Source organism: Homarus americanus, unplaced genomic scaffold, assembly GCF_018991925.1.
Source record: "Homarus americanus isolate GMGI-L3 unplaced genomic scaffold, GMGI_Hamer_2.0 scaffold40856, whole genome shotgun sequence".
Lineage (NCBI taxonomy): Eukaryota > Metazoa > Arthropoda > Malacostraca > Decapoda > Nephropidae > Homarus > Homarus americanus.
Genome location: NW_024734615.1, coordinates 3,583,375 through 3,595,796, shown reverse-complemented (window position 1 = coordinate 3,595,796; position 12,422 = coordinate 3,583,375). Strand labels below are relative to the sequence as shown.

General features: G+C 37.7%; 1 protein-coding gene across 5 annotated transcripts in view; it reads left to right on the top strand.

Annotated features, from left to right (window-relative positions):
* The window catches only part of LOC121870365 (zinc finger MIZ domain-containing protein 1-like), an 89,087-nt gene that overhangs the window by 59,276 nt on the left and 17,389 nt on the right, over positions 1-12,422 (top strand). For 2 of the 5 annotated variants that reach the window (XM_042372160.1, XM_042372159.1), the window contains 4 exons: positions 2,131-2,337; positions 3,392-3,466; positions 5,200-5,277; positions 5,533-5,752. In XM_042372160.1, coding sequence (XP_042228094.1) covers positions 2,131-2,337; positions 3,392-3,466; positions 5,200-5,277; positions 5,533-5,752 — 580 coding nt within the window. The remainder of the gene's footprint in view (positions 1-2,130; positions 2,338-3,391; positions 3,467-5,199; positions 5,278-5,532; positions 5,753-12,422) is intronic. The other 3 variants (XM_042372161.1, XM_042372162.1, XM_042372163.1) reach the window with 3 other exon arrangements.

Sequence of the window (12,422 nt, the reverse complement as noted above, 5' to 3'; positions counted from 1 at the left end):
TCTCGCAAAAATTTCCACCACCTGCAATAGTCTCCACCTCCCTCCCTCTCTCCCTCCCTTCCCCCCCACCCTGGATCTCTACACCCCCCTCCCCCCGCCCTCCATCACCTCACAACCCCTTTCTCATTTCCTTGCCCTCTTTTCCATAACTCTTTCCTCATCAAACTTTCCTCTTCGGTCTTTTTAGTTCACCCTTCATCCTCACCCCCCAGTTTCTCCTCCCGTGGATGTTCGCCTGACACAAAAATGTTGGAAGAGTCGAGCATTGGTTGGCAGGTCGCGAGGTTACGGTAGAAATTGACACTGTTGCTATTGTTCAAGTTGGCGGAAATTTTCAACCCATCTCGTTTGTGCAGTACTGGAATATTTTTGCGAGGGCATTCTTTGGCTTATTGTTTGTTTTATATTATGACGGGATAGAAGAAGAAGCATTGTATATTATATTAATGGTTAAGATAATAATAATATTTTTAATGCGTCTTGTAGATTTTTTTTTGACATATGACGACATAGATCAGTAATAGTGCATTTTAATTATTTTAGATTATCATAGTAAGCAAAAGTTTCAATATTTTCATTAGTTGAATACCAATATCGAATACTAGACGATATAATGATCACAGAATACCTAAATGGATCTATAGGGGTAAATGGGTTAACATAATCTCGGAAGGTGTGAATAAAAGAAAGAAATAGGAATGTGTTAAAATATTCCAGCATGTTTGATAAAAAAAAGGAATATGTTAAAATGTCCACCGACTGTTTGATAAGATAAAAGAGGGGTGGGGGACTGATTGTAATGATCACTGAATGTGTGGTAGACGTTATTCACCACTGATGGTTCTCATTACCAAGACAGAATGTGTGAAGATTACGTTGTTGTGCGTTGTAATTTTTTGGGGTAATTTATTTTAAGTACATGTTAATAACAGCATTGAGTAGTGGTTAACGTCCACAATTTTGGAGACTGAACATGAAAAACTCGTTTGTGAACCAACTTGACGTAACGTAATCAGAAAATGGGAGTTAGGCAAGCACTTGTGCGTTTGCTTGCGCCTGTTTCCCTTGGTGTGTTCTCTTCCTTCTTATTCCATTATAAACCTTACTGTTAGTAGTTTTTCTAGTTTGCATTTTGTTATTAGGTGCTATTAGATAACTGTTTCTAGAAATTTAGAGGTACATCATCTCGTGTCGTTTGAAACTGTGTGATGTTTAAAGACTAATCAAGTTTCATATTCCTTATGACTTCAAATTATTGTTCTTGCTAAATATAATGTGGCCAATGGTAATATGTAAGGGTCAATATTGCACACTTTGGCTTCGTGCTAGACAGAGAACTACATTCATACGTAATTAAATAATTTTAGCACTTATTATTTGTAAAAGTTTGTTAGTTTATTTATGGTGGGTAAGTGTTGAGCAATTTGACCCCATCATTCGAAATATCACTCGGAAAAAAATAATTAAGAAAATAATACTTTCCTGGCATCATTGATCATGTGTTAGTAGAGACTGGGTGAGGTTGGGAAATACGTGATAGGGTCATCCGATATATTGTTCAGTGTCCGGGGAGTGAAAGTGCCGGGAGAGATCGAAACGCACTGTTTATTTAGCACATCACGTGACCCAGTCTACCAATGAGGAACGGCCCCCACGAGTCACGTGACCTAGGCGACCAATGAGAAACGCTATCAAGGAGTTATATGTTCCAATACACCAATGGACAGTGCCCCACAATTTACGTGATATCTTCAACTTATGACATATGCTCTCCGCGAGTCACGTGACCCAGTTTACCAATGACGAGCGTCCTCCTCTCCATAACTAATGTCCCACTCCAGCACTGAGTGGCGCACCATGCGTGAATAGAAACATAACACTGTACTTAATTAATCATTTTGTTCTGGCGGAAGTACTTTTGTATATTAATTTATTATGTGTTATGGTAGAATAGGAAAATAACTTCAATGATTACTGTCTCATCATCTACCTTAACAAACACTTTTCACCTTATTAATAAAACTATATACTTTTAACTTAATCAAATTTATCTCCCCAAATCTATAATCCCCATAACAACAGTGAAATTGGTCAATAACTCTTAACAATTTATTTTTTTTTCTTCCTCAGTGAGTGGGTGGGAGGCAGCTGTGGCGGTGGTGGTGCTGTATCTGTCGTTACTACAGTGTGGGGAGTCACCACTTCGACTACCCAGAGCACCCCCACGCCCACAACCCCCAACTGCACCATCAACAACCCCAACATGCCGGCTCAACCATTCAACCCCCATAGCAAATCTTTCTCAAATATGGTCAACTATCCCACCAAGCCCAATGGGTAAGTTTTATTTTTATATTTCTCATCTTTATTTTTTATTTTGTTTGTCAGTTGTTTGGTTTTATTAATTGACTTTTAATATAATTTATTTAATATTTTTATAATTCTATCTTTATTTTATTTATTTTTAATTAATCTAGCGGATAGAATTTCAACTTTAATTTCTACTCTGGTTTTACTAATTTTACTATTGTTTTTATTTGTTCTTTTTTCTGTTTTTATGCTTTCTCTCTCCTCTGTGTTTTTTAGTATATATATATTTTAAGATGTTGGGAGATATTCACTGTTTTCTTTTTCCCTTTTTTTTCTGTTTTTGTGGTTTGATGTAACTTTCGAAAATTTCTGTGGGTTTGTGGTGATCTGTTGGCTTCTCAGTGGTGTGTGTGTGCTTGAAGACATTGTGTACGGGTTCATGTGTGTGTGTGTGTGTCTGTGGACTTGTAAATGAGAGAGAGAGAGAGAGAGAGAGAGAGATATTTTGTGTTTGTGTGCGCGCTAAAAAACATTGTGTACGGGTTCATGTGTGTGTGTGTGTCTGTGGACTTGTACAGTAAATGTGGGTACTCTTATATGTGCATGGCGGGTGTGCGTCTACAACATTTACTCTGCCGTAATAATGAATGCCGTTAATATTCCTATATACGTGAAAGAATGTTTACCTCACCTGAATGGATGGCACTGAGTTTTTTTATTTATTATTTATTTATTTTATTGGTTCGTGTCGCTGGTTGATAGTAAAACAATGTCATTCATATATGAGTCGTTATGTCACTTGATGTTAATATAGTTTGCATTCTTCAGTTATGATTATATGTTTGTATTTAGAATCGATAAACGGAAATATTTGAATCGATGAAACCAGTACACTTTATGTCAGGTTTTGTGTATGGTGTTTAAATGTGGTTGTGGTCTGTGTTTTTATATTTATGTATTAAGTTTTATTTGAACATTGTTGTGTTTATATGTTGATTTTATTGCTGAATACTTTTTTATTATTTATAAATATTTTATTTAATTGATTAATATTTTATATATTTTTCTTATTTTGACAAAGATGGTGGGCATCGGAGCCTGACGCCAACCAATGTAATGGCGATCAAAATTCGTATGAAGACCACTTCAGAAATGGGTAGGGTCCTCCTGTCCAGTGCTAACGTTTGTTGAGTTCCATTGCAAATACAAAAAATTATTGCACACCTGATACATACAGTAAACGCACTGCTTTGTTTGACTTGACTGTGAACAAGAGATTTAAAAACTTGTATGTGTGTGAGAGAGAGAGAGAGAGAGAGAGAGAGAGAGAGAGAGAGAGAGAGTGTGTGTGTATGTTTGAAGTTTTGTCCGTAATGCTGTTCTTCTGTTGTAGGAAGTTTTGGCCTGTACTACTCCCAACTGTAACCTAACCTAGCTTTAACATAATCAGGCTAAAATGGCCACTGTGGGTCTCTCCAGCACGACGACTGTTCATAGCTTTGGATATAACCAGCTCGTGTAACCTTGATAAATTTGCCCTTTTTTTGCAGAAAACCTGACTGATCAAGTTGTAGTTAGTAAATAACTCTTGTCTGATTGATGACTACTGCCCTGTCGTATGGAATGTGACTTATATCTTAGGAACATATATATATTTATTATTATTATTATAAGCACCACCGCTTGGAGTTGGTGGAAATAATGACTGGTGACATATTTTGTATTAGATACTTGTATACAGTAGTATGTTACTGGTAAAGTGTGAAAGCAAGAAATACCGGTTTTGTTTTAGGGAAAGTTTGAAATAAGCATCTTTTATACTTTCTCTAGGCATTCTATACAGTTCCTAGGGTTTATATAAAATGCGTAAATGGACTTAGGCAAAGCATTTAAAGGACAAATGATAATACGCATTACTGTTTATTGGCAAAATCATCAATGTGTTAAACGAGACCCACTTATACACTTTTATTCTCGTAACCTAACCTATACTGTATCGCCATTAGGTTAGTTTAAGAGAATAAACGTGTATAAACATGTCTCGTTTCACACCTTGCCAAAAACAAACGGGATTTGTATAGAATGACCGGATTTTTTTTACACTATACCGGTAACATATACACCAGCGTATACATTTTAGACTATAGCGTTCATACATTGGTTTGAGGGTGATGTTTACGTTAATCATGGCGCGTAGGCTAAGTCATTCCATTACTGTTTCATGACTGTGTTTGGTGGATCATCACACCTAGCCTTTAACGTTCATCAGAGAGAATCTTTCAGACTTTGTCATGTCAGTCATGTTAATTTTCAACAAAGCAGTAGTGAAGACTTTGTCATGTCCACCATATTTAATTTTCCATCAGAGAATCACTCAGTCATGTCAGTCATGTATAATTTTCCATAAAAGAATCACTCATACATTATTTTTCATGAAAGAATCGTTCAGTTTTTCCTATCAATAAAAATGTCCTTTCTTAAGAATTTTTAAGATTATTTATCCCTCTTGGTCAGTTTTTCTCTTCAAAGATAAATTCCAACTTTGCCATGCCAGTCATATTTATGAATTAAATTAACATCCACTACAGTATCAGGCTTGTCATTTAATCATAGATTTGATCTCTTTAAAGATTTACCCAAATTTGTATTATATTTATTACAAAATTCCCCATTGACTATTACCAGTCATTTACGGCTTCCCATCACACTGTGTCATGTCATCCATATTCCAAAATATTCATATGTATATTATTTCCCATAGTTTATTTCTTATTTTCTCCATCTATGTGTAAATTCTACCATATCATTCATCAAGTCACTCAAACTTGATCCGTTCAATCATCTAAGATTCACTCTAACTGTATCATATCTTCTTTGTGACATCCCAAGCTGGTGGGGCGCGCAGGCAGACTCTAGCCAATGTAAAGCCGAACAAAAACCGTTTGAGGAACACTGCAGTTCTAACGGGTACGAAGCTTGGACATTTATGCTTTAGAATTAAGTTTGTACCTCTTCTTGACCCTGATTTTTTTTTATCTTTTGTAAAGCATTTTTTGTAAAACAATATGTTATAAAAATGTATTTCTGTATTGATATTTCTGTGTTCGCCGCAAAGGACAAGGTGTGAAATATATCCTGTATTTTATTAATTATGTTTGTTTGTAAAATGAAACGTTTTTAATTTACCTTCCAATTCAAATCGTCTTTCCTCATTTACTTCAGTGGCTACGCCAACAGTCCGGGTCCTACTATGGCCGGGAACACGGGCATGGGCGGACCAGGGAATATGGGCGGGCCTGGCACCATGGGCGGTAACGTGGGTGGTGCGGGAGACGCCCTCAACACAGCAGCCATGGTGGCAGCAGCCACAGCCACCGCCACAGCTACCGCCGTCGCCCTCCGACCGGAGAGACCTGAAATGCAGGGACAATACAACGGGCAGGTGAGTATACGTCTCTCAAAGTAACGTCAATAGTTAAACACTCGCCCCGTATTTCTACTGTCAAGATTCTTTCTCACTCACACAAACACACAAAAGCCTTAGCCCTTATTGCCACACCAGGACCCCTCCACCTTACAAACCACTGTAAAAATCAGAGGAGCGAACTCCCCTGGTATGTAAAAATGCCTCCACATCCACCTCTGTAGTGTCTCAGCATCGGGCCAAAGACTCGCAATTTAGCGTAGTTCCCCCTCCCAATAGAGCTAGCCCAGGGTAGGGAAAAAGACGGGGAAAAATCCTAAGCGAATCCTGGGAAAATAGAAGTAGTTTGTGGGGGAAAAAGTTCCACTCAGGGGATGGGATAGCAGCAGTTAGGGAGAAACTTGTCCCACTTGGCACGGGGTTGACTATTTTTCCCCTCAAATGATACCCTGGCAAGAAAATAAGAGACAAGGTTGTCATGACGATGAAAATGAGAAGCATGTTACACAGACTGGCATGAAGTGTTTACATTAACCCTTCACTACGTGGACGCCACTTTTAATATTTTCCGGCTTTCCCATTTAAATGTTACTTTTCACTTTCCAGATAAAAAAAAGCCTTTTCGGCTTTTTTGTGAAGATACATTTTTTCCCAAATTTCTCGCTAAGGTACTCCAGGACACGCTGTTTAAGAACATGGCTTCAAAATTTTCAAATTGAAATAATCTGTGTTAATGACTTATGTGACCCCCAATTTTTTTATCTGGAAAGTGAAAATTAACCTTTTTAAATGGTGAAGCCGGCACATATTCGTAATAAAACGTATAAAACTGTGATTTATAACGTTCAAACAGAGCATAATCGACGTTTTGGGTATTCTAAATGTATTTATTTCAAGGGTGATTAATTAAGACTAATTACTCATATATTTTTTTAACCGAGATCCTTAACCAGCATTTCGAAGAGTACCTTTGCATAAAATTTTAACAAAATCGAAATTTTGACTTGTGCTCAAAAATCTGTTTGTGTAGAAAGTGATATGTAACGTGTTTAAGTGGCCGTGAACAACCAATTAAACTTATATAAGTTTTGCCGTGAACAACCAGCCCAGTGAGACAGTAACACATTCTCTCCTATAGTAATTCTATACACTGCACAAACATGTGGGGGGGGGAGCTTTTTATCATTTCCATCGATTTAATATTACTTGAGAAGATCGCAAGAGATTAAGAGTTCTTGGAGGTGGTGAAAGTTGTGTAATGTATTGTAAGTGTTTGTGACAACAGCTATATATTTTACACAATCCTTACGATCTTACGAGGAATTTCTGAAAGTTAAACTTGCTTGAACTAAAAAAAAACCACCCTAATTTGTGTTTCAAGTTACAAGAAATTACTTTATTTGGTTATGTTGCTAAGATTTTGATATTTATTTTGTTACTCCTGGAATGCCCCCAAAAAGGGAAGAAAAAGGTTAATCAAAGTAATATTTTAACGGAAAATATTCAGTACGTGGGAATTAAGGTATGTATATCAGTTATAGTACAGTACTTATATTTATATTGTAGTGATTATAGCGTATTTTTATTTAATTACTTTATTAATTCTTTACATACCTATTTCTACGGAGGCTCAAGAGGTGCCGCCACTTTTAATTTAAGCGAGTTTGGATAAGGTTTACCTCAGCTTCAGTGTGTGCAAACTTTCACAGAATGGGGCAATTCACTGTGAAATATTACCCCATCTTTCCCACCTCTCTCTCTCTCTCTCATTTGTTCGTCATTCTTCTCGCTCTTCTCATATTTTTATATAATTTATACTCATCTCTTTCATTTATCTCATAACCTCAACTTTCTTCTTATTCTCTCTAACCGTTATTTATCTATCTTTCTCCGAACACCAATAAAATAACGAAGTAACTCATCCTTCCCTCCCATTGATTCACCTCTCCGTGTAACCTCCCTCCCTCCATCCATACACCACCTCTCCCCCACACATCAATCACCCTCGCCCAACTTGTAACTCTCCCTATCTCATACATCATTCATCATAGCGAGAACAAACCTTCAGAATCAGTCAAATCTAGGTGGAGAGGCACGTCTGCGCGCCGCCATTATGTCACCGTATTGTTTACACTTGGCCAACAGTCACCCGACTTGTGGCTTTGACTTAGACCTGAAATACATTGAAATCCTAGCACAGTTAACTTACTACTTCTCTTTTAGGTTATTGTTTTTTTTGGTTAGTGGTGCATTGTAATTAGTTATGCTTATATATTAAAAATAGTTTCCTTTATTATTTCTGTATGCCAATTTTGTTGATCGAAGTCGCAGCCAGCCGAGAGTCGAGACGCGTGATCCCGATGAGGTTAATAAAGGCGGGCAAATGAGCGCTCAATAAAGACGCGACGCCTTTGACCAAACAGTATTTTTACTTCATTAACCTTCGCACAGGTCGCCCTAGAATTAATCTATAAAGGATGAGATAAAAAAAAAATGATTATATCAATAAGGGTATTAGACATATCAGGCAACTACACATCTTCATATAATTTTATCCATCTAAGTTTTATAATAATAATTTAAGCAAAAGTACGACACAGTGGCAGCATTGTACTAGTTCATGGATCCTAAGACTACACCACTAGTGCCCTCATTGTTTGTTTAACTGAACTGGCCTCTTCATCTTGCAGCTCACTCTTCATTAACCTAATACTTGATCGCACCTAATTTATTGGTTACGTAACTAGTAATAATTGTAATGTTTGTTAATTATGAAATTGGTTAAAGTTGTTCTCATTAATTAGATAAGATGTTAGTTGGTAGAAGAAGAGGATAAATATCAGTGGCACAAGAGTAGATCAATGAAGTGGTGTATGTTGTGTTGGTGACTTCATGTACGCACGCCACTACATCTTATTAACGTTTGTCTGTTATTAATCTAAAGGTACATCTTAACGATCTTACGGAGTTCATCGAGTTTGTGAATATTTGTAAGTCTCGTGTATGGTTTAATTATTGTCGCTTAAAAATTGATAAAATGTGGTATATATTTATTTTTTTTAAGTTGTCTGTTGTAACTTACTTAAGAATCTCGACTCTTAGAACGCTTGAATATATTAAGGCAAAATTTGACACTGACCACAATCGTAATTAGAAACAAAACCTATAATCACTGTATTAAGACCTTAGTTATGGAAGCAAAGAAATGCATTAAAACAGCGTTATTGCCTTTACTTTGAGGAAATGTTGACCAGATTCTTATCTGTTCTTGCAGTGAAGACTTGTGGAGATTGGCAGCCCTGCCACTTGGACAAAGTGACAACAACAACAACAGCAACATTATGCATTAGTGTTGTGTTTATATGTTGTCTTTAAGTATTTCCTCTGCTCTATTTTTATTCTCTTTTCTGTTCAGTAGCTCTCTCTCTCTCTCTCTCTCTCTCTCTCTCTCTCTCTCTCAATTAATTGTAAAGTGGGGGTGACTTAAATATATACGTATATATATATCTCGGTTTTTCAAGAATCATCGTTAAGCTGCAGATGCATTTTCATACAAGTAAAATGAAAGGCAGCCGTCGAGGAAGGAGATATGTTGAGAGGAGAGGAGGTAGTTAGGTAAGGGAGGAGGAAGGGAGTAGGTAGGTAGGTAGGGAGGGAGGGAGGGAGGTAGGGAGGGAGGGAGGGAGGAGGAGACAAGTAGAGGGAATGTGATCGAACATAGCGACATCTCCCCTCATTTTCTGCCTCCCAGGAATGACAGAGAGAGAGGGAGGCAGTGAGTGAGAGTCAGTGAGAAACAGGCATAGGATGGGAGGGGGTGAGAAACAGGAACAGGGTGGGGGGTGAGAAATAGGCACACAGACAGGATGGGAGGGTGAGGAAAATAGGCACAGGATGGGAGGATGAGAGACAGGATGGGAGGAACAGGGTGGGGGGGGTGAGAAATAGGCACAGGATGGGAGGGGATGAGAAATATACAGGATTGGAGGGGATGAGAGACAGGATGGGAGGGGGGGGGTGAAACAGGAACAGGGGTGGGGGAGGAGCAGGGCCAAGCAGCATCGTGAAGAGATTAACTGAAGCGACTACCCTACACACTCATACTGACGATCTCCTGTTTATTATTTTCCCCGAAATTATTGTTTGATATAACTTAACACAATGATGTAAACTGTGGATCCATCACCACCATACGATAAAATAAAATAATTGATATTTTTTATTCAATCTCCTAAATGTTTATCGTTTTTTTTTTTAATCTTCAGTGGCCTCAGTCTTTCATCGTTCATTAAATGTTTTGTGGAATACATTTGTGTTGACCTAAACACATACTGTACACATACACATATATTGGGACCCATCATCAGAAAAAATATATTTGAAGTTTTACTGTAAGCTTGTAACACTCCCCGAGAGATGTGTATTGTAGTAATATACTAAAACATTAGTATCATCTGTAACACTCCCTTATTACTCAACGCATACAAAATATACTGATTCTTAAAACAAACACCTGCAGGCTGGCGAATGAATACTGATTGTGTGTCAACTAATTGTATTTGTATATATGGATTAATTTTTCTTGTCTATTTCGTTACTCTAAGGCGTCTTTAACTCACCCCGTTTAAAGACAGCATTTGTCACAGTCCTTAAAGACAGTCTCGGCTACACTCTTCAAAATGTAGACTATTTCCCAACGGCCATGAAACTGAAACTAACTCTCTCTCTCTCTCTCTCTCTCTCTCTGAGACATCATATTATTTGGTCCCAGACAACCACTGCCATCAAAATTCAGAAGCCGTGTGTCAGATTTTGGGGAGGGCGAGCCAAAAGGGAGTATACATGAATAAATCAAATGCCGCGCCATCCTTGACACCCTGTGATTATCTCATCTCCCGGGGGACGAAGGGGAGGTGAATATGACAAAGTGAACCTGGACCCTCCGCAGTCTGGACCACCTCCAGTGTGTGTGTTAAGATGTGATTTTCTTGTCGCTGCTAGATAAGTTTGACATTGTACCAAACTTGGAATTTAGTTGTCAATAATATTTTAATTCTGAGGTTAACTAGTTTAGCCGTCCTGCCGTTAAAAGAAAACCTTGACACATTACCCCCAGGTCATACGTTGTATCTCATCCTTCTTTCTCTAATTCCCTGTACCATCGTTCACCAACAGGACAGAAAACTACACGAAATTAATTCCTCCATCCTTTAACTGTACTTGGTCGCAGGCCGTGAGAGATCGCGGGCAAGCGAGAACTTTTTCACCCGGGTTTCCCCTGTTAGTGTACGTTTTCTTTGGTGGTGGTTTGTGGGGCGTTCTACTTGACGTTCAAACTAGGCAGAACGTGAAATGTGGCGAGAGAATGTCAACCCGGCCGCGTAACCTGACACGGAAATGGGTTTTGTGAAGGACGGGCATGAAGTGTTGATATTACTTTCATTTTTGTTCTGTCCAATCGTTGTAATGGACATCTCATGCGGTCTTTTTGGTGAGGGGGCGGATGGCTGAATTTGGAACATTTACCCTTTGAAAATAATGGTAACTGTTTCATTAATTCTCACTGAAACTCGCCTCTTATTTCTTTATATAAAATAATAATAAAATAATTGGTATGTTGAATTACCGCCTATATAATGTTAACTAGAGATTTCACCTAATCTGTAATATGTTGAGGTTAGGTTAGATTAGGTTAGGTTAACCTCAACATATTACAGATTAAGTGAAATCTCTAGTTACACAGATTCCCTATAATATATATAAGTATGCAAATAAATCACTGTAGGTGCGCGTGATCAGTGTACAGTATATGCTGATAACCACAAAGGAAACAAGAAAACACTAAGTTTCCAAGTCCGTACTCGCCCCCTGAAGATGTGAATTACGCGAAAGCGCTTGAGAACTTTGTGTTTTCTTGTTTCCTATGTGGTTATCAGCATACTGTATAATATATATATATATATATATATATATATATATATATATATATATATATATATATATATATATATATATATATATATATAGCGCATAACACACACACACAGTAAAATCAATGGCCTCTTTACCCTGCTGGTTTACGGGTGAGATGTAGTGGGGTCAGCATCATGGAGGCTACTTCCTGAGGACTTGTCCCTCATAACCACTACTTAAACTCTCCAGCACTTCAAAACAATGGCAGCGCACACTCTTAATAATCGATAGTATATGCGAAGTCTTTTATTTGCAACGTCTGGCGGTTATGAACAATTATCCTGACTGACTGACTGTGACTGACTGACATGGGGAGAACCGGTTGACCAGCCAACGCTAACACAACTTATTATCAGTCCTTGTCACTCATAGTATCTGGCGTCAACTACTGTCTCATTATCAGGGAAGTTAATACTGTTTTACCAGAGTGTGAGTGGATGGCCGGCTGTCCATAGGTCTTGTTGTTTCAGGTAAAATAAACATGAAAAACTATTTTATTTACTTTGCAACTTTTAATAATTTACGTAAGCTTTATTAATTCAATAAATAGAAAGAAGTATTGTATGTAACTGCTGTAATGCTTTATATAAAAGAGTGATATCAGCGAATATGTCTGAAATGTTTGGTTGTTTGTCTGATAAATATTTCCATGAATAGGCTACGTATTTTTTATAATGGCAGTTTTGAGTGACCTTTAAAAATGTGTTTTGTGATT